This window comes from Clinocottus analis, unplaced genomic scaffold (genome assembly GCF_023055335.1).
Source record: "Clinocottus analis isolate CAN_PGR_092001 unplaced genomic scaffold, fCliAna1.0.p SCAF_1, whole genome shotgun sequence".
NCBI lineage: Eukaryota > Metazoa > Chordata > Actinopteri > Perciformes > Cottidae > Clinocottus > Clinocottus analis.
In genome coordinates, this window is record NW_027175820.1 from 19,114,320 (window position 1) to 19,137,950 (window position 23,631).

The 23,631-nt window shown below is 42.0% G+C and overlaps 1 protein-coding gene across 9 annotated transcripts in view; it reads left to right on the top strand.

Moving 5' to 3' along the window:
- Positions 1 to 23,631, top strand: part of celf6 (CUGBP Elav-like family member 6) — a 133,210-nt gene that overhangs the window by 100,376 nt on the left and 9,203 nt on the right. For 3 of the 9 annotated variants that reach the window (XM_068603869.1, XM_068604074.1, XM_068604454.1), the window contains 7 exons: positions 7,918 to 8,091; positions 9,019 to 9,166; positions 10,466 to 10,615; positions 11,420 to 11,482; positions 12,051 to 12,131; positions 15,257 to 15,400; positions 19,582 to 19,731. In XM_068603869.1, coding sequence (XP_068459970.1) covers positions 7,918 to 8,091; positions 9,019 to 9,166; positions 10,466 to 10,615; positions 11,420 to 11,482; positions 12,051 to 12,131; positions 15,257 to 15,400; positions 19,582 to 19,709 — 888 coding nt within the window. In that variant the 3' untranslated portion in view covers positions 19,710 to 19,731. Of the gene's footprint in view, positions 1 to 7,917; positions 8,092 to 9,018; positions 9,167 to 10,465; positions 10,616 to 11,419; positions 11,483 to 12,050; positions 12,132 to 15,256; positions 15,401 to 19,581; positions 19,732 to 22,838; positions 22,911 to 23,631 lie in introns of all 9 variants that reach the window. The other 6 variants (XM_068604204.1, XM_068604286.1, XR_011080146.1 and 3 more) reach the window with 5 other exon arrangements.

Below are 23,631 nucleotides of genomic sequence, written 5' to 3' on the forward strand. Positions count from 1 at the left end.
AACATAACAGAGCCGTTTCCACAAGACCTCTGGATACAACTTTTGTAATATGGGATGCATTTTCTCTGATACAAGAGATACAGTTAAGGAAACTTTCAGTTCAAGCTATGTGAGCCAATCAGTGTAAAAGGGGAAAAAAAAACGGATACTGTACTGCGAGTGGGAGACTCTGATTACTTATGGATTACAATGTTTCACCTGCATGAGAAAATATTCCTCAGTCAAAAGTTAATAGTTTGAACAGCTCTCTTAACCTGTTCCTGAATATTAAAATTAGTGTGAAATGAGTTGCCTTGCATTGGGAGACAGTGTGCCATCTTCACGGTGAAGCAATGAAATTGAGAAAGGCCAAAAAAAAAAGATTATTTCAGAATTGGTATAATTATCTTTTGACACCGTGCACGCTGCCGGGACCATTCATGGGAATGGCTAGTTAGAATCCCTCACACTAAGATATACATGTGTCATCGGCATTTTAGTGACATCTATTTATCTCAGGAAGATCATGCGATTGGTCACATGTGTGTTTTGTGTGTACGTGTGTGTGTGTGTGTGTGTGTGTGTCAGTATGTAAGTGTGCGCCTCTAACGATCCACGGTATCAATCTCGGGTTTTGCTACAGCCCAATGCAACATATTTTGACCAGTTATGGCTACATACTCAAGGACCTCTTGTAGTTGCGGTGACTCAGACCATTTATTGCCTGTTTTATACTGCAATTTACTTCCTGCTGACACCTTACTCTCTATTTTAACTGCTAACACAGCTGAGTGCATCACTGACCCCTAGCTGCAACATTGTGACCAGATACACAGCGGGGGAGGCAGTTTGCATACGTTCATTGATTCAGACAGTGTATTTGACCATCAGCTAACAGCTAACGGAACTAAGTACCAGTACACGCTGCTGAGTACATCACAGCCTCGACTGAGTGCACCTTTCTATTCCTGTTTGCTTTTGACATGTCACTAGAATCATGCCGGGATATTGTAAATGTAAAAAAAATGAAATTGATTGAAAATCCAGAATCTCAGTTCTACTAAAGATGGAGATGAAGGTTATTGTTGTTAAGATTTTCTCAGGTGGAGGTTTGAGATGGGAATTTAAAAAAAATAAATAAATAACATAAGAAGGCTTTTGAATATGTTTGTAATATGGATGGCGATAGGTAGGCTTCATGCATGCCACTGCCTTCTATAACATGGGAGATGCATCATTAGCAGTGAGGGTTTGGCCCCTGTCCAAAAGCTGCTTTCTCTAAAAGAATATTAAAAAAATGAAAACACTTGAACATACTTATCAAGTGAGGCTTCATTCATTCCAGTGACTAGAAGGGAGGTTAACAAGTAGGTCAATTATATTGAAAAGCACCCTAGATTTTAGATGGAACTTCAAAATAATGTCGGATTAATACGTTGATTTTGCTTCCTTAACAGCTTCCCGATAGATACAGTACTATTGAGGGACAGTCGCAGTTTATCAGCCTTACATTAACGTTCAGCTTTTCTGCATTCTTCATAGTCTGGGTAATGTCTTTCCAAGAGTTTTTATATTGGTATGTTACGACATAATGTGAAGTTGTAAACACTTTATATAGCTGCTCATCAGCTGTTAATCGGATTGCACAGGAAACACTTCACTCAAGCTACAGACATAGAACCCAAAAAGAAATTGTTAGTTATCATGGCCCACATATATTTTATATTACATATAATCATACAGCATGCTGAGATATAATGAGAGGACATGACCTCAACTGCAATGCAAGACAAAGGTGGAGGAATCAGTATGGTTAGTGGACTGTATCGCACGGCAAAACAGATGCAGATTTAAATGGGCCTTTTAGAGGTGTGGAATGCACTTTAGATGTAAGTATACGGAGAATTGTAGAAGTGTGTCATGGTTTTCAGTACACAGCAGTTATGAGACGCATGAAATAGTATTAGTTAGTGTTGATTTGTTAAGTTGAAGAATGAGGCCACCGAACCTGTATCTCTTGTCAAACTGCAGTTAATTACGAATTGGACATACTTCTGTCGGGCTTGAACAAGGCCACAAAAAAGACTTAAGTCAGAAAAAATGTGAATTACGAAGCATCTCCCTGCCAGTGCTGGATGTATGTTGAGTACTGCACAGCTGGACACACACGTGAGCACACACTCTTCCTGGCAGACATTCACACCTTCACACACTTCACTGATGTTCTGCAATAAATATTTACGGATGCTTCCTGGCAGCCAGATAGTTTCCTGGAAGCCAGATGTAATTTACACATCTTTTTGATGCTGCCTCATTTTGCATTACATTGAAGTTGTGAGAGAGGGAAATAAGTGATAAAGTCGGTTTAACTGTGTGTGTAGTTGTTGTGCAAAATAACGACCAAACTTTTTGGCTTGTAAACCACAAGTGGCAGCTTTTAATAAGCAGTGGGCCGTGAGCCAAAGAATAATCATGTGGCACACTGATCGAGCACAATTATGACAGGCATCTTCCTGAAATTTGATTATAATCAAGATATTTACCTTGTACTCAAAATATCTTGTCGACTCAATCAACAGAATAGGTTTACATTCAGAAGATTTACATAATTCGACTCTTCTGTCTGTTAGTTTTGCTATCTTGTACAGATTTGGCTCCTGCTTGACTACTTCAGCGCTCCGTGTGGATGCTTGTGTTGCTGTGGCCCAGGCACAGTTGCATTAGGTTGGACAAGTGAGCCACCTGAGGTCTGCTGCAGATGAACTGTCCAAGGCAACATATGGAGCCCCAAACAGACCCGGGGCAGATCAAGAGCCATCCAAAAGTTCATTAATAATCTATATTATCCATAGCTCGTTCCCTCTATCCCTGCACCTGTTATCCTTCTCTCCGCAAATCCAACTTCCTCTCAGATTAATAGGCAAGGTGGCCATTAGTATCCAACTAAGACTTTGGTACCGATGGGGGATGCAGTTAATTTGGATAATATCACTGCCACATGTCGTCAACAACAGACTAACAGGAGGCAGGATTCAGAGAGTAGGCTGCCCTGCTCACTGCCTGCTGCCAGCTGTGAGGTCTGGATGAACCTTAGAACAAAGAGTTGTCTCTCACTCCCTCTCTGTCTCTCTCTCCCTCTTAATGTTCTCTCTCCAGCATCTGTGTTACCTGGCACGCGCGCACATGCCATAAATCATACCTGCACCAAAACACACTGGCCCAAAATGAAAGGCTTTAATGAAGCTTAAGGGCAAGGGATGCCACCGAAGGGCATGAGCGGATAGAGTGGGTCATAGCTTTAATTGATGTTTATTGCAGATTGCAGGTGCTTCCAAAATTAACTTAAAAGGTGATTGGGCACAGAACAGGCGATCTCCCCGGTTCATCTGTTGAATTACAGTAGGGCTGCAGAGGCACAGGTGGCAAAACTTCAAATGGCAGAGCCGGGGGCAGGCAGACAGCACCCGGCAAATTGCAGACATTGTCATGTTCGGTGTCACAGCGTGGCTGACAGGGCCTGTGGAGCTCGCCGGTGTTGGCAGCAACATGAGCATGTGTGTGATACTATAGTTCCGGATTAATGAGAGATAAAACTAAGCCAGAGAACATTGTCACTGTAACACACAATTCATCAAATGCCACATGAAACTACTGTAGAATCCCAGCAGGCTCGCAGCTGACATACTACATGCAGTTTTGTTTTTGCGCTCCTTACATACTGTTGTGGAAACTGTTATTTACAAAATGCAGTGGAGAGAACAAGTAAAAAAATACCATTATGAATGACAGTATTGTTCTTTTGTGTACTTTGGCTTGATGCAGTGTAGCAAAAGTATGTGGTGGACAGCCCAGGCAGACCAAGACAGCATCATTCGGTGTTAATGAGGGACAGTCCTCCCACGAGGCTAACAGAGCTGTAGCAAGGTTCAGAGAGTTGAATATGAAGCCCACAGGGGGTTCATCCAATTACCAAACAAACTTGTTATGGTGTATTCAATTAATTTCTAACAAATTCTCAATTAACACTTTTTAGAGTCTGTAAGTCTGTGGAACCTGGGAGAATTACCAAAGTTTCACAGTAGCTGAATGGGGGGAGAAATAAAGGTTCTTTTCCCTTTTGATACGCTTTTCCAAATGACAGATTTTCCTTCAATGAGTGTGGCATTGCACTGCAGTGCGTTAAGCCTCTGCAGAAGACGGAAGATGAGTGTCTGTTTACCTGTTAGTAAACACTTAACACCAGTGTCTTTGTATCACAGTAAAGCAGAGATAAAAGCATAATGGCATTTCACTGGTGTAGTTGAGCTCTAATCCCTCAATTACCGGTGTGTATTTTCCATCTACACATTTGGCGGCCTATACAAAATCCAATATGTGAGATTTTCACAAGTCAAGTGTGTTGTTCAAGAAATTAGATTAGTTTTTGAACCTGTGACAAATTCCTTAGTTGTAGCTGTCAAAAGTGAAGGCTCCCTGTTGGCCCTTATCAAATTCAGCAAATTCATTTTCTCTCCAGGTATAGGAGTCATACCGGTGGAGGTTATTATTCTGTTTGTTTGTCAGCTTGTGATTTTCTGCTACCAGTCAGGACTGGCTGCTTTGCATCCCGTGCCTGTTGTCTGCTGCCACCTGTTCCTTCATTACCTGGCCACATCTTACTCTTTCTTTATGTGGATAGAAACACTTGATCCGTGAAGGGGATCACACACCGAAAATCTACCTTTTCTGATTAGGCTGGATTTTGTCAGAATACCTTTGCTTGAGATGAGAGGATATGAAGTTCACCTGTTCAGAGGTGAGGATGAGAGAAAAAAAGTAATTAAATTATTTCAGAAGGGATAGTTTGGCTTTCATGCAATGAAATGCGAGACTCTGACATGAGTGGCAGTGCTGACAACACCTGCAGAGGTTGTTGTAGTGCTTTAATGTTGCTGCCAAGTCTGTTCAGAGCAGACATTGCAGACTGGGTCTCCTCCCGTGCTGTCGTCTACAGCAGAGCAATCTGCTGGGAGAAGTCAGACCAGGCCAGACTCGCCTCATCTCACGTCACGGTGCAGTGAGTACAGGCAGCCTCGGGCTTTCACAGTCCCGATGCTCACAATGCATTCTTCATGAGGTATTAAATGAATATACGAATACACAGATACACAAAGAAGAAAATGAATGTGATCTAAATGCCAGACCCCCATGCTGTGGGCAGGCTTAAGCAACAACGCTGGAGGAGGATGTTTGCTCTGTGCCAGCCTCATTAAATTCAACAGCCCAGTCCTTTCAACTGGTCCACAAAGTTGAGAAATAACTGAAAAAGGTCAGGAGGTGGGATGAAATGAAATTAGAAATGGAAAAAACTGTGCCGTTAACGCCGCCAATGTCGGAGTATTGATTTAGTTAATTGAAATGGCATTGAGGGAGAAACACCAGATGGGTCTCCTCTGGCCTGAGGTGGGGTGCTGGCTCACTCTGATAGGATCCCATCTGAGACACACTGTCCCCGGGGTCCTCGCCGATGCCTTCCTTCATTCCCCAGCCTCTTTCTCACATTTATCTACGGCCAACACATTCTCCTGCTTGTGTTAATAGAATGTGTGTTTGACACTCTCCACATGAGTTAGTCGAAAAGCTTACTCATGAAGCCCCCTGAACAAGAACTTGCTCGTTGATTTTTTTTGCATTCAGAAAATGCAGATGTCTTAAAAAAAAATATAGATAACCAAAACAGATGACTGGGTAATGTAGGCAAAAAAAAAACAACACACTTCTGCCGGATCAATACATGACTAGATATTCTGTCAGGTTTGCTGCAGCAGTCATGACTAACCAAACCACAAAGCATGAGCCCACCCTGGCAAACTGCCCTCTCAACGGCATATCGCTTAGCGGTTCCTGTTTAAAATTGCATGAAGCGCTTACGAAAATAGGACACACTTTTTGTATGAATTACAATAAAATGGCATAAAGTTAAGCGGCATAACAGTGAGACTGAGACTGTGTTTGTTCAGTGGCTGAATACACAAACATATACACACCCTCCCTGTGCAGTTGCCATATTCAGCTTCACAGGACATAGGTTTGTTTGTTTCCATTCTTTTTGGAGAGCTCTACCTTAGCAATATGCCTCGAGTTTGGTCTAGCTTTGTCAATTTAAATGTCTTACACAAAAAGTCACATCAACCTGTGTAAAAAAAAACAAAACAGATGCATCACTCAAACTGGTCAGCCTAGTCATTCTATGTCACTGTGTCCTCTGCACTCACATTTTCACTTTCTAAAACTAAAGAAAATATGGAAATCTAAATCAAAGCCTGAATTTGTCCTGACCCTGTCATGATGAGACATTTTGTGAAAGATGAATCCAAGTTATGATCATGGAGTCCTTTTCTCCCCATGTCTTTGCTTTTATGATCTTACTAATCATATCCTGACTGCCCCCTGGCTGCCTCTGTCCTTCTGTCCTGGTGGTGCTCCGTGCTCTTTCCCAGCATGCATTGCCTGTAATTAAATAGGAGCCTGGTCCTCATGACAGTGTCTGTGGCTGCTTTCTCTGCCTAGCAGCCTCCGAACTCTCTTTCTCTGTGTCGATCTCTCTGTCTTTCACTCACACAGAGACACCCACCCCGCCGCTCTCCTTGCCTGGATGTCACATGAGGAACTGACTCTGGTCTCTGTCTCTCAAATGATTTAATTGGATGCAAACTCAGGAGCACGGACATCAATACGGAACTATATCTGCCATAAGGCAGAGCCATAAGTCAATACTTCGCCCTCCACATGCCGAAGGCTTTTGTCAGACCTAATTACCTTGTACTGTATTCAGTTGAGCTTCACCACTGGAGGACTGGGACTCCTGTGGGATCTGGGATCACAGTTCACTTCCAGTGTGTACAATGGAGTTGGAAAGTTCGCAAAAAGCAAATATCCTTCACTATTCTCTTCTATTTAATGCTGATAGTTAAATGACTGCAGTCATGAGAAGTGCATATTCACTTCTACTGGCTTCCTTGGCTAAAAGGTATTTGCTCTCGAAGGCTTGAATGTTGTGTACACTGGACATTAGATGTCAGAAACGAACCACATGCTCACCACTGTCTCCACTTTGCGGTGATGTAGAGTGTTCCTACTACTCATCTTTTAAATAAAGGTATGCTGATGCACTGCTGTAGATCATCTCTCCATATGTTTTATTATGTAACATGCATTTTGTTGTAGGTCATTTCCCAAAGGAAACACACACATTGTGGGACAGCTATTTTCGAACCACGTAGCAAAAGATGCAAATGTAATGCATAAGCTCAGAAACCTTGTTTCTAAATGGTCTATATTTATGTTATGGTCAGACTGCTGGTGTTCAATGTCTTCACATATCTGCACGCGTCCAGTTAAAGCATCACATATCAACCAGAGCAATAGACGTGTCAGGCATATGGAACAAGTCAGTCCGTCAGTGACATCAGTATTGATGGGATCAGTATTTTCACTTTAAGTTTGCCTTTAGCGTTATGGAATCCATATGAACTTTCCATGCTGTTGTGGTTCTTGTTTTGCCTTGTTTTATTCCCCAGTGAATAACTATTTATTCACTCCAAAGATGTGCACAGGCAGTTGTGGCTAACAAACACAAATGCATTAGCTGGCTGTCCAGCTGAAGTAGCAGGTGCAATCTGCAAAAAACTGCTGATTGAAAGTAACCATGGTAGTTGCAAAAGTTAGTATTAGTTGTCCTACTTTGTTGAAACTTTACCAGCTCAGTCAAATTCTATTAATCTTTAAATCTGTCTCGTTCTATGTTTATTTGCATTTGTTAATCTCCATCAAGCCATTGAAAATCAGGACAATATTAAACGAATCAAAGAATTTGAATGAAGAATCAAACAAACATACTTATCTACAAAACTTTAGTTGCACATTTCACTAACCTTCTAAATATGCGTGCCCGTCTAGGGTGCCTCGTCCAGTCTGGTGGTCAAATTTGCAGACACTGATAAGGAGAGGACCCTGCGCAGGATGCACCAGATGGCAGGCCAGCTTGGCATCTTCAGTCCCATGACCATCCAGTTTGGGGCCTATGGCGCCTACTCTCATGCTGTAAGTCTCAGCCCGGCGGGGGAGGAGACGGTGAGCTTTAAAAAAAGAAAACAACTGTTGTGTTTTGAGGTTTGATTTCCTGATTTCTCCCAATAGGCATGTGACACTCCCAGCAACAGCTCCTTAAGTGATTCACACTATTAAATGGCTGTTTGAGTCAACATTCTGCAATGTCTGCTCCGAGTCAACATTTGCATAGGCTTTACAGAAAAGGCTGCACTTCTTTATGCATTGTGTCTCTTCATCCCCTCATTTGTCCAAGGAAGCTGCTTATCATGCATGGTTAGCAATGCTAACCCATACAGTTCTGAGCATCCGCTTCGATACACTTTCTATTCCCACATTTTATGACTTGGTCTCTGAATTTAAACCGCCAACCCAAGCGAGCCTCTTTAACTTTTCATCTCACACATATGCCTTTACACTCAAACAGAGGTGCACTTCATTACCAAGAACCCACACCTGCTCACCCCAACCCCTATCCCTGCCAGCCCAACCCATCCCTATTTCATATTCACACATGAAAGTCACAGCCTGAGTTAGGAGTCTGTGAGATGTTGCACTCGCACAGTAGCTAACAACTCACCCTGACAGGTGAGATTCGCCCACTCGCGCAAAATCTCTCCACTAACTCTGCCACGGTGGCAGAGCTCTGCATATACAGGACATATAGATATACATAGTCTCCAGCTCGCGAAACTCATCCCAACACAGCCTTTATCTTGTGTCAGTATAATGAGCACAAGGCCAGAGCGGTGTTACACTAGCTGGGGAGCGACGCTGCAGGGCAACACACACCACTCTGTACAAGAACAAGGCCTGGACCAAGCAAACAGCGATATGAGAGTAAACATGCTCTGGTCCTGCGGCTATTTCACCCTCTCCTTTTCCTTCTCTGTTCTTCCCTCCGTCCCTCCCACCCGATGCCTCTCCCCCCACTGCTCTTTAATCCTACAGCAGATGATGCAACAGCAAGCAGCCCTGATGGCAGCAACACAAGGGTCCTACCTGAACCCCATGGCGGCCATCGCTGCCGCGCAAATGCAGCAAATGGCAGCTTTCAATGTCAACGGCCTGGTGGCTACTCCCATGACACCGTCCTCAGGTACACCAACAGGCACACACACACACACACACACACACACACACACACACACACACACACACACACACACACACAAAAGGCACATGCAAACACACAGGGTTCCTCTCTCCATTTCTCACCACTGCCCTGGAACATTTTCATCATTAGCAAGAATTATAGAAGCAGTAGTAATGTATTCATTCAAGGCCCTTCCGCTTTTGCCCTTGTTACATTTTTTAAGATATGGGCTCAATTTTCTGGGCTGAAGCAGACATTGCCAGTGTCGAACTGAAGGAAGCCGGGGTGTATATTGAATGGGGCACGATAGAAGATATACAGCATTCCTTGACACTCATTGGCAGCCACATTACAGTGTCTCTCTCTCTTCCTCTTGCTCATTATCTCTCTTTCGCTCTCTTGTCTGTCCGTCGCTCTCTCCCTCTGTGTCTCTGTGACAGTGTGTGTTTTCTGGGAACACAGCCAATCCGATGACTTTGGATGCAGAGTCCTTGGCTTATACAATATAAGAGCAAAGATTTGTGTGAGATAATCCTGGACCCCAGTCTGAACTATCTTTTTGGCCCTTGTCATGAGGAGCTTTGATGGCTCGACACTAAGTAGGCAGGCCGCCTGAAGGCAGGGTCATTGCAAATGTATTAAATAAAGTGGCTTGACGCTGTACCTGGCATTTGTAATCCACAAGGCCTACATATACCAGGTAATGCCTATCAAACATAATCCTACATGACTTAAATGCCCTTCACCTGGATTAGAAAAATAATATAAATCCATCAGCACAAAAGGGCACGGACAAGGGGACAGACTTGGGATATCACCACGAGGAGGAAAGAAGAGGATGCACAAGTCTCTACATCCAATATAGTACATTAGGTACCTCTTCTTGTGAGTCAGTTTCGTCTCACTACTTTTTGTAAATTCAGAAGTACAGTTATATACGCCAAGTGGCAAAAAAATATCTTCAAACAAGGTTATATTGAGAAAGTATTCAGAAAATCAGAGCGCTTCAGTTTATTATGCTTTGTTACTGTGGAGGATAAGTGTTCTTTGTCCCTGTGCCACCTTCACATGAACTTGTAGTGCGCTACCTTGACTGATTTAGTACTTGTAGCTTTAGTTCAGGTTGAATTGGTACCAATTTACACTAAACTACACCACTGCACCTCCATGGCCTGTCAAAAGGTATGAATTTGTGCTCATGAGGGCTAATTATATGCCTGTTATACACAAGTATATTTTTTGAAAAGAATGCACAAAAATATACTTCTCTTGTAGCATGTTTGACTCTGCATCTATTTGCAGGCACCAGCACACCCCCTGGCATCTCTGCCACAGCCGTGCCCAGCATAGCCACCTCTATCGGGGTCAACGGATTCAGTGCCCTCCCTCCTCAAAGCAACGGGCATCACAACTCTGAACCCATCTACACCAATGGTATTCACCCTTACCCAGGTGAGCCAATCAAGTCCACGTCAAAGAAACATGGCAGACATTTGTAATATCCAAAGTCATGAGACTGACCCTGATACTCACACTTAGCTGCTTGTACTGATTGATGGAGGGGTGGGAATTATTCTAGTGTTGCACTTGATCTGAATAAGAACATCACCTAATTGCCACGATGCAAGTTCAACACGTCAGCGGTGACACATTGAATTGTATCTCTTGGCACTGTAAAAGTTGACAAGAGACCTTTTTGTTATTCACACTCATTACTTCTTTTTCTGATCTGAATTGAAGTATTTAAGGCTCGAGGGTCAATCAACAGTGTCTGCCGCAGATTTCTGAGCAGCCATCCCCAGTATCATGATGAATCCATCAGTTCATCCATCAGTCCATTATGGTTAATTTGATGCGTCTCAGCTCGTCCTCGGCTTCTCAATGTTGCCCGGGACTGATTCCTGAAGAATTGACAGACACACACTCCCCTTTGCTGCATTATGCAAAGGCAGCTGCAACTGTAATGAACTACAAAGTGGTTTGTTTGGCATGTTGTTAATATTTGATGCAAACATCTGGGGCGAACAGGCATTTTGAAGAACTGAAATATGACAACCCAAATTTCTCCCACTCCCTGTGTGATCTTACCCCCTGATGGTTCTCTACAGCTAAGCCAATTTACGTCTCGCTCTTTAACATTCTCCCTGTCTGTCCTTGTGTCTGTCTTGACCATTCCCCGTCCTCTCGCTGTCTCTCCTGCTTACATTTTCCTCATTGTCACCCCCATTTCTCTGTCTCTTTTTCGTCTCTCTGCAGCACAGAGTCCAACAGTGACCGACCCTCTCCAACAGGCTTACGCTGGCGTCCAACACTACGCAGGTGATCTGTTTCTCCCACCTCCTCTGTCTCACTTCCTCCATCTGTCTGTTTCCCTCTCCCCTCTCCCGTTCTGTTTGCCACATCAGTAGACACTATGACAGGTAGAGATAGCCGGACGGCCAGCCAATTTCCTCCCGGATTAGGATGCTTTACATTAGGATTGCAAAAGGATTTTCAGTTGACTTGATTAAACACCCACACAATACAAATCTTAATTCCAAAAGTACACCGAGAGCTGAGGATCTGAACCTGCCACAGCCTCCTACATGAGAGGACACAGACCTTTCATAGGCACTGCTTTCTGCCTGACATCAGCTCTCATTAATACGGCGTGCGTTTCCCTCTCTTTCATTGTGCGTCTGCTTAGTTGAACTGCACTCCACTCTGCCATAGTCTTTGTGTAGTGATCCACAAGCCAAATGAGCCCGGGCTCCCAGTCATAATGCAATTTATTTATGCAATGTCTCGAGGACGCAAATGAACAATGGAATAATGATTTGAGTTTTGTTGTGTCAAATATGAAAATAGAGATGTGAAAAATTCCACTGTGGTTCTCCCTTTGCAACAGCAGCCTACCCTGCCGCCTATGCGCCAATCAGCCAAGCGTTCCCCCAGCAACCAACCATCATTCCCCAGCAACAGAGGGAAGGTAAGAGCAAGCGCGCCCACCCAAGATAAAAGGTGATAATTGCCATGTTCCATTCTAATGTAGCTGTGCTGCTTTGAATTAGCGAGGGAGGGAAAAAGCTGGCTGGGGAAAATGTGAGAAAAAGGCTCCCCATTTAAAGAGAAGAACATTAGCAGTGAGATGGAAAGTTACTCTGTCATTATTCAAAAACTGCACTAATTCAAACTCGCAGCGTTGGACTGCTTAATCAGTCCATTACAATGTGTTTAAGTGGTTATAAATATTCATCAGATTAATTAGCTGCATGCATAATCATTTATTACCGTTCGTAGTGTAGTGTTCGTTCTTATGCCACAGCATCAGATGTAATAAAGCATAGGATATATACTGTGCCGGTAAATCACTCTTTTTTTTTATGTCATTTGGGTCCGTTTTAATTATTCATCTATATGATTGTATGAGACAGCTTAGAGTGGCATGAATATTCAATGTCAACAGAGTGTCTCAAACATTGGCAAGACAAAAAAGTTAGTATATGTTTACAATGTGTCTGGAGTGTGAGTGCATGCCTGGGTCACAGTGTAGAAATGTATGAAGAAAGTATTGAGACCCAAACTTATCTCACGAGTCAGCAGCTTATTCCCGTTCATCTCTCACTGTTACTTTTAAACATTTTCATCATTTGTTAAAACTTCAGAAGTCGTGTTCTCTCTCACACACACACACACACACACACACACACACACACACACACACACACACACACCCTGTCTTTCTGGCCTTCTCGGGGTTTTGGCTGCGCTCCCAGTCTGTCTCGGTCCGCTGCCACAGTCTGCAGCCGAGCCATTTAACAAGAGACACCTAAACCTGAACACACAGGGACAGTCTAGCCTCAGCTTCATCCTCCCTCTGAAAGATAATAATTGCAACAATGCAATCTATCAGTCTGTGTCTGTGTCAGAAAAGAAAATCCCACCAAATCCCAAAATCTTATTTTAACCAGACACATTTTTACTGTACTATTTGAACAATATGTGTCCCTTTCCCTTCAGTGGAGTCTGTTAGGCAAACAGCAACACTTCCTGACGTTCAGATTTTTTTGTAACAGGCAAGGTTGTCTGCGTTATTATTTTCGCCTACCTTGTAGGAATATAACTCAACAGTGCTGTAGAATTTTAAATGATCGATTATACCACTGTGTTTGCTTAGTACCCTGATTACCTGGTCAACTGTATTGTTGTATATACTCCAACTATGTGAAGACCAGGAATCGAACCAGCTACCTTGTGGTTTGAGAACGACCACTCTCCCCATGAGCTACAGCTACCATGTATTTTATGAATATATTACATATTCATAAAATCACAGTTGATGTACACACTTAAATTACAGTTCAATAGTATTCTTTATTGGGAAAGAGTGCAGCCTATACAATAATAAATATTGATATATGATTCAATACTCACACGTGTATCTACTTATGCAGTAATTCAATAATGGAACCACTATTCGTCCACACAGCTGAAAGGACTGGATTTGCAAACATGGAAAAGGCAGACGTGTTTTCATGCAATTATCAAGAACAGAGGTGTTATATCGGTGAGGAGTTTTGAAACAACAGAGGAGCTCACAAGGAGCTCGTCCAACCATCCAGTTGGATCCATTTTTTACACAAACCACTTATTTTTAAAGCATGCATTTTAAGACAGCGAAACCTAAACAGACAGAACCGAGATTCCGCCTTTAACTGTAAAAAAAAAAAAAAAAAAAAGGTCGGCACTTTGTCAACTTGTGTGTGCGCGCGTGTCCTCTATCTTGCCGAGGCATAGCGGCGGTACAGCCAGCCAGCACTGCTGCCTCCTTATCAGCCTTCTCACCTCCCGCAGTCTCATCTCGTCAAGCTATCACCCAGAGCAATGAGACAGGAGGGAACGCCGGCCAGGCGGCCAGCTGCAGGCATACTGTCCCCGAGTCCATCACATCTCTTTCTCTCTCGCTTTGTATGTCCACGTTTCCCCCTACCTCTCCTTCTCCATATCTCTCTTCCCTCTCCCTCTGTCTCTCTCCAGTTCATGCCTCCCTTTATCCAGATTGGCCTGTACAATATGTGGCAGCTGGGTGGATGAGTGTGGAGGGATGGCGAGAGATTGGAAGACAGTCGTACTGTCACAGAGTAATTGGGACAAAAACTTGGCTTATGCTCTGCCTCCCCCTCCTCTCGCTCTTTCTCTGTCTCTGTGTTCTCTTTCTGAATATAACCATCTTTATCTTTCTCTTCCAATCAACCTCGCACTCATTTTTTCTCTCTCTCTCTCTGTTTTTATTCTTAAGCGTCTATCTCTTTTACTTCTATCTATGTTCCTCTACAGCTGTTTACATGTGCGCTACAACTGCGCCCACGTTTTCTGAATTCCTGCTTCCCAAATTCAATTGTTTTTTTAAAATTATTTATTTAAGTCCCACCTATCTTTAGAGCTATTATGCCACATGTGATTAAAATGGGAACCAGAAACATAGATTTGAATCAGAAATATTTAATTGATCTCCAGGGTAAATTGATACTTTACAGTTGCTCTTATATATATATATATATATATATATATATATATATATATATATATATATATATATACATATATATATATATATATATATATATATATATATATATATATATATATATATATATATATATATATACTAATAAACAAATGCAAGGACATATATAACACAATATATGCAATAAAGCAAATAACAAAAAAACTATATGTGCATCAGACACACACAACATAGAACCCTGATGTAAATAAGTGAAGAAAATATAGAAATGTATGAATGACGTGTATAATAAAATGTGTGAATGTCTAACGAGGATGCGGATGTGTGTGCTCTATGCTGACTAGGTTTAAATCAACGAGTATTTGTGCCACTAGTAACATAATCACAATGTGGTGTTTACATGGATCCTGCGTTCACTGGCTTACTGTTTTGATCGCTTTTTGAGTCATGTTTCCACCTCTCTCTCTCTCTCTCTCTCTCTCTCTCTCTCTCTCTCTCTCTCTCTCTCTCTCTCTCTCTCTCTCTCCCCCTCCCTCTCTCCTCTCCTCCTCCCATATAACTTTATGTTGTCTTTTTCTCATCACCAGGGCCAGAAGGTTGCAACCTGTTTATTTATCACCTGCCCCAGGAGTTTGGAGATGCGGAGCTCATGCAAATGTTCCTGCCTTTTGGCAACGTCATCTCCGCCAAAGTCTTTGTGGACCGAGCGACCAATCAGAGCAAATGTTTCGGTGAGTCGAAAACCCGATCTTCGATCCCCATTGAAGAGAAGCAACAAGAGCAATGCAGAGGTGCTCCCTGGGTCACACAGGCAAGATGATGAGGCTCTGCAATTGTAAAAAATGTTAAAAAAAAGAGTGTGATGTGAGAAGGTGGACGCTTTAGTTGCCTTAAATAATACAGGCCAAAGCCGCCATGAATCCCTCACATAGCTACTGAGCTAAACCTCTTTCTACTCATCTACTCATCTACTCATCGCTCTCTCACAACATTCCTAACACAATCAGGGTCGATCTCCCCTTCTCCGCCTTTCCCAGACTCCTTTACCCAGGAGAAAAGCATTTTCCCAGACACCCCCCAGTTCTCCACCCGGGAAACCAGCAGCATCCCGCCGCCCCTCTCCCCCCCCCCTCTCGCCTCCCACACAGCAAACCAGTTCATCAGGGTGGAGGCGACGGTGGAATCCATGGGCTTAAAGAGATAATAATAGACTGGTGTGGGCCTTACTGTTGATTCAGTTGGACAGTAGCGCCCAGGAGACAGGCAGAGAGAGAGAGAGAGAGAGAGAGAGAGAGAGAGAGAGAGATACTCCCAGCATTGGCTTTCAGTTTCTCTTCCACATGGCACGCCTACGAGGCTTTCTCTTCCTCTCTTCCCTCGTCCATCCGTCTCAGGACTCTCTCTTCCTCCCTTTGTGTGCTCTCCTCTAAACATATGCCTCTCGCCGTCGCTATCTGTCAGTCAACAAGGGGGAAGGACAAAGGGGCGGCGACCTCATCAGTCTCACCGGCTTATTTTCCACGGCTTGTAATTAAGATCTTGGCTGAAAAACAGCAATTCAACCCATGATTCTTTTGTGGGGACTTTTTTTCTTCACTCATTTCTCCCTCCTTTTTGTAGCAGAAGCCCGAGGGCTCCTTTGTAAGACATTAACAAATTAGACAGAAGATGCTGTGCATTAAGGAGGATAAGTTATTAGGCCTCGAAGAACATGGAACACTTCATCTTCAAAATGTGTGCGTTTAGCCTCGATGATGTGGCTAATGGGCACCGTAGACTCACATACTGTACATCTGTAGATATAGCAGTAGAAAAATAGATGGATGAATGGACTAATGAATTATCCATAGAAAAAAAAATATGATTTGGCTTTGTGCACATTAGTGTGAAGCAGTGGATATCAAAAAGACAATATTTTATACAAACTACAAGAAAGCCAATAACCTTACTGTTAGTTGGGGACATTTCCAAAGCACAGTAGTAAATTAAAATAGGAGAAAATGAAAAGAATCGGCAATACAAGTTTATCATTCATATCAATTGATCAATCATACAAACAGTCTGTGTACAGCATGTAGTTACCCAGGATTTTAATTTCGACAGTATCTTTTGAGCAGCACATCATTCCATGTCCTAATTTAGATAATCCTCTTTTTTTTCTGTCGTCCTCTAATTAAAATCTAAAAAGCAAAATTGCAAATTCATCATCTAAATATAGCATAACATTCTGTAAAAATCTAAAACGTTTATTGATGTAAAAGTTCACTTTTCGACTTTATTTTTAAAAGGCAGCATAATGCAGTGTCTAGATATAGAATGTGTCATTATGGTTTTTATAGTTTACATTTTCATAACACCACTGCAGAATCACTCTTGTGAGTTTCAACACAAGCGTCTCGGCGTGCACGGCCATATTTCTCTGCAGCACAGGTGAACAACATTTTGGGATTTTGAGAGTAGATAACTAGACATCGCTCTTTGAGATGGAGTGTTTACAGGGAAGTTTGGAAATTTGAATATGATAAAAGGTCAGCGGAGAAGCACTCGAAGCATGTTCTTATAAAAGATGTATTTCTGGAGGAGGATTTGGAGTGTATGCTCTTCAGGGATGCATCACTGTCAAATCAGACAGATGTCTGTTTAGTTTGGAATTTGTATTTGCTTTGCGATGAAATGGATCTGAATATGTGACATGGTGGGATATTAAACACGTACTTGTGCAGGTGAAGTGAAGAATAGACTTTTGGGATTCATAAATAAGTTTGCTTCAAAACAATTAAAGAAATAAGATGACAAGAAAGCCCCACTGTGTTGGGTAATAATAAAGCATGTGTTACTAGTTAGAGATGCTTTATTGAGACTGTATAGAACATCCATAAAGCATAGTTTTGCCACCCATAAACACCTTAAGGAACAATATGGTTGTGTTTAATCTGTAACTCTATGGATATGACATTAGCCCTTAATCCTGTGCATTTAGTCATTTAATATTGACTTTTAAAAGTGATCAAAGCTCACCTTGTTAAGTGGAATTAACTTGATTAATCTTGAAAATGAATTTCAAAAGTTTTTTCTGTGAATGGAATAACACACACAAACACAGAGGAAGCCTAATTTTATTCAGAAAGCATTATAAAACATAAACATACAACAGAGATGCAATTTACATAAAAGGGCTTCTGAAAAACATGATGCACGTTTTGTTTCTTTCCTTGTTTTTTTAGTTCTTTCCTACTTTGAAATCAGGGAAAGTGACATGTGCATGTTCATTTCATCGGCACATACTTGCCACCCTTAGTTAATTCAACCCTTTGTAATAGTCTATAACAGCCATCCTAAAGCCGGCAAACTTGCAAATGTAATAATAATTGATCATCTAAAAGGTTGACCAACTTGTTCCAAGTGACAAAGTAGTTGCATCAGAGCAGGAGAATTAAACCAGACTAAAACATTACATAACATAACATAACATGGACAGCATCCATGCACAGCAGCACTAGTAAGTCCTCCGTTTAGGGAACTGTGAGACTTATGCACCGCAGCATTCTCTGCTTCTCAACCTGGTCCTTGACTTGTTCCCCTGTTGCCGACCACGTCTGCAACCTTGCATGTGTTTTATTAAAGATGCATGACATCACCACGCATGCAGACATTGTGATAGTTTGGATGGCTGCTGTGAGAGCCGCACTGCAACCGCTCGTAGTGTTCGGGGTATTGAGTTCCTCGGCACCACACACATCACATGAAACATCAGCTGGCGACTTTGTCTTGAGAAATCATTTGTTCAAATATATTGTACTGATTCTAGATTATTGAAATGTTTATGGATACCAGGGCTTAAAGTTTGCGATGCAGCCTGTGTCCTTTCCTTCAGTACTTTGACCCCCAGCATCATATCTCCTTTTTGGCATGTGGATGTAAATGTGAGGTATGGAGATTCGTTAAAGCCAGGGATTGTGTGTGTGTGTGCATGTGTGCATGTGTGAGTGTGGGTGTGTGTGTGTGTGTTTGTGGGATTGGGAGGGGATCACTGCCAACTGACAGGCCCTTCCCTGCTCAGTTTGTTTAAAGGGTTTGTAAAAGCAGCAGCCTTATCTTACCCGCACTGACAAAAGCCTGCCCTCTCCCCCCAAATTAAATTGGACCCATAGCGGTGTGATCAAATCAGCTGGCAGGCGGAAAATTCGGGCCGTCAATCACAGAGGTGTCTGATAAGAGCAGGCAAGGAGTCCCGGTGTGGAAAGCTGTGGGCTCATTCCGCCTCGACACCCAGGTGATAACTCAGAGCAGCAGGCACCTCCGTCCTACACCTTGCTCCCAGCATCTCGTCACGACCCCCGTGCCCTTTACTCTTTACTCAGATACGGGCTCAGTCACACACGTGCGTGACAACACGCACACGCAGCCCCTGTCACTCTTACACAGCTCAAACACGCAGGTAACATTTACAGACGTTGCTCTCAAAATCCACACACACAACATGAGACTCCGTTTTTTCTCTCTAATCTTTAAACACCTTTTCATGTGTGTGTGTGTGTGTGTGTGTGTGTGTTTTTTTGTTCTCTGTTCAAGTTAAACTCGCGGCTCCTAGCAGCTCTTCTTCGTTTGATTTTGAATATCTGTGTTATTAGCCTTTGTGGTATTTTATGTAATCTTTTTAATTCAAAGATTTTCAATTAATCCCCGGAAAAGAGAAAACAAAGAGCTATTGTTGTGTCATTGTTGAGAGTTAAAAGGGTCTTCTTCTCTTCTTTCATCTCGCCTGTCTCTTCCCCTCTCCCTTTCTCTTCTCTCTGTTTCTCTCTCATCTCTCCCCTATTCTTCTCCCCTCATGTGTTGTTCCTTTTTTTTTGCTATTCTCCCATTTGTTTCTGCACCCATCTCTCTCTCCCGTTCTGTGTTCTTGTCTCAGGCTTTGTGAGTTTTGATAACCCGTCCAGTGCTCAAGCCGCAATCCAGGCCATGAACGGCTTTCAGATAGGCATGAAGAGGCTGAAGGTGCAGCTAAAGCGGCCAAAGGATGCCAACCGACCTTACTGACTCGTCTGCTGTCCATACCCAGGTATAAAACCACCCATGCCGCAATACACCGTGCGATGCCTGTTCTCAATCCAAACAACCTCACTTGGATAGTTGACATCTTGTTGCTGCAGAAGATGTGAATGTCTGAGCGTGCATTGGCTCCAATCTCAGTTGAAGTATTCTGCAAAATAATACCGATTGACATCACAATAAGCTTTTTTTTTATTATTTGAAGTCATATTCACTCATTAAGAACAGAAAGCGTGACAAAATAAAATAATTCTAAGCCATAAAAAAAAAAAAATTGAATTGTATATTAAGACAATTGACAACTTTTTGTCCCAAATGGGCAAAGATGAAAATGAACGACACTAACTGTCCAGTCTTCCAACCAGAACAAAATCCCACCGCCCAGAACGACACAATTCAATGACCGACCTGGTTTAATATCTAATGTGATCAACTAGGGAAACAGGTAAAAGGCGTCAGGGCACTATTTTCTAGATTCAGGCGCTCTTCACATAATCAGCTGGTGAAACGTGTTGACAGGTTTCCCAGCTGAGCTGAATTGTTTTAGTTTATTCTCGGGTTTGAAATGTAATTTGTACATACAGGACGCTCCAGTGATAATTTAGGACATCATCTATACCCAGCTGTGCATAATTACCCGTCTACTGAGGATGACGTTGAGAATCGATGCGAGTTTTTAAGCCACAAATTCAGACAACCAAATAGCAGAATTATAGTACTACACCTTTTTACGAGAGGGTGATGAGTAAACAACTGTTTGAAAGAAAAGTTTGTGCTCGCAGAAATAAATCAACAAAAAGATGCTTAATGGAAAAGCACTTATACTCAGCCTACAGGCTTGTATAATGGCGGCCCCAGCACCAACCACCAGTTAAAGTGATGCTTCACCCAACTCTTCTCAACTGAAACAGTTACAGTCCAATCTCATGATCTGTCATTCATTGTGTGCCAACCAACAAAAACGTAGCATAGGAATGCTGCGGTATTATAATTTTAACTTGGTTATGCATTGAGTGCATGTCTTCATATCTAGTTTTAATAGATAACCTTGTAGCAAAGCAGAACAGAATTCTTTGATAACTTGTGGTTTGACCATCCATAAAGAGAAATATACACCGCGACAAATTATATTTTTTAAGACCCATTAAAATTCCAATTTAAACATCTACGTTCAAAATGTGTTGTGTGACCCAAGGGACAGGGTTCATGCAAACTATGCCAGTGTTTATACAGAAGAGATCATTTTATACTGAAACAATGTTGAAAAATCACACTAATCCACTTTGGAATAGTTGGGAACTATGCCAACATGTATCTGCTGTTTTGAATTGTTTTAATGATGGCGGCTTTTTTGAGCAAACAAGCGACCTTGCAACTGTATGGCTAACTATATGAGCTGGTATTATATCCAGTTGCAGATACCTTTCATATCTAACAGTTATTGTTTGGGACCTTACAAACTCTGAGCTTTTATACAAAATAATAAAAAAGAAGCTTTACTTAAAGTGGCACCATCCTTCAATAAAGACTAATTTCACAGTGTCAGGCTTGATTCAAAGAATCATCACCCATTTGTTACAAAGTGCAGCTGCCAGTGAAAAATAATATAGATGCATGCTCTCTTCGCCCAATTGCAGAGACAACTTTTCATTAGACTAGCATACGCCTGGATTATATTCCTCCATAAATAAAAGCATGGTAATACCATTTGTTTGTTTTAGATTTGACTCTTTAAAAGCCACACAAAGGCCTTAATGGAAGGTGGTATGCAATACAAATGATAGATGCTCCATTTATCTCTTGCCTGATAGCATTTGAATAGGGCCATGTCCTGCAAATTGAAGAGAGGCTTTCAAAGCAGACACCCTCAAAAGGGGGGTGCGGGTTGAGGGCTTGGATTTTGATTTACTAAAGCGCATCAATGATGGACAAATGGAAAATATCCTGCAACAGCATTGAATGACCGGGCAGTCATTGAAATGTACTCAGGATGTCTCCAAGTACAAATAATTCCTGCAATAACATTCTGTCATGTTATCAGGAAGTGTGAGTGTGTGTATGTGTGTGTGTGTGTGTGTGTGTGTGTGTGCGTGTGTGTGTTTTCATGTCATCCTTTGTCTCTGGTCTGGTTCAGTCTTTCTCTGTGTCTTTCGTCTGTTACTACACTACTTCTGTTGTTGAGCAATTTTATCAAAACATTAAAGAAAAAAGTACCACGGTGGTTTATGAGGTCAGCTCCTGGTTTATAGATTCACAAAGGGATCTTAAATTAAGAGGTCGGATTTGAACAATTTGAGCAATCTACTTTAAATAACTTTAAACATTTGTGCTGTCCCTCATATCGTTTTGTATTGTAAAAGACAAGTTCTTGAGCAAAAGACGTAAAATAAGTTCAACTGTTTAATTTTCTAAATCCAACTGCTTTGCAACAATGAAAAACTTCGATGAAGTTTGAATGATGAATTCTTTTTGTGTTCCTTAGGTAAAAAGAAAACTTCAAAATGTAGATAAGTCCAGAAGCTTCCTTCTTTCCCTCTAATACTGACGATTTCGCTTTGAAGTTGAATTAAAAACACAATCAGACAGCATTCTCTTCCGCCAGTCTCAGGAGCCCTGCTACTCTGAAATTGCGTTCTGTGTCTTAAAGATAAACTTAATGCAAAAAAAAAAATCTGAAGCACTCACTGTATGGCCACCCTCATAGCAAACAATGCAAGCCAAATCCAATTACTGTAGACAGGACAAGTTTCTGAAATATGCATTCCTGCCTTAAGGGTTATCTTTGTGAATATAAATACATCAATTCAACCTTTTAACCCTGCAAATGTTGTCAGCCTAAGAATATTTCACCACCACATTGAGGCACAAGAAAAGGCCCCTTTTCGTGTCGAGGATTATTTGTCTTATTTCTGTTTCACTTGTCAACTTTTTTCTGTATTTTTTTGTTATGGTAATAACCATAATAACTTCATTTGATTTGTCAGGCGGAATAAGTGAGAGTGTGGAATAAATATGGAACGGGTACTTTGAATTCTGACTTCAGGAAGAGAAATCCCACTGTTTCTTTCCTTCTTTTGCACCCCCACCAACCTGGCAACCTGACATGGCCAATCACAGTGGGAGGTGGCCTTTCTCCGCAATAGCCACACCCCTCCCACACACCTGTCATGGGGCCAGGTTCCCACAGCTGTAAGTTGAACCCATGGTGTCATTTTCTTTTGGATGACGTCATGTGGTGGGACTGTGACTGCGTTGCATGACGTGGCGTTGATTGATATCTCTGAACTCTATCTCTTTATAGTCTGCCCTCCTTTTATATACTGTATTGTATATTGGCAATTTGTGGAGTGCAGTAAAACGATGCCTCTCTTGGCTGGTACCTGTTGTACATAATGTAACAATGTGCTGACTGGTTGGTTGATTATTACTGGAAGTGGCCTTTGACCCCTTTGTGCTATTGTACTGTGTGCCCTTGTGATGTTTTACTTTCTCTCGTGGGGTTCATGTGTATGAATGTACTGTATTTTCTTTCTCATTTATCTATTTCTTCACATTCACATCAACAGTGTTTTTTTTTTTTTTTATCCCAGCAAGCTATTTTTTTTCACAAAAGTCTGAATCTTTGCAAAAAAAAAAAAAAGGACCTTTTTCTCCCTCCGATCGACAGCTGTTTAGCTGAGCGATGGCCAAGATGACCCTATGTTTGCGAAGCCAATTAAATCTCCACCGTTCGCGAAGAGTGCACAGGCAAATGTTGACGCTCCACTTCTCCGTGGATTCCATCTGCACGGGGAGTACTTCTGCAAGATTGTTTTGTTTTCCTAACATGAGAATCACTTCCCATTTATTTATTTATGAGGGTGCAAACCAATTACGCCGCGATAGCAGAGCTGCAGACAACGCTGCAGAC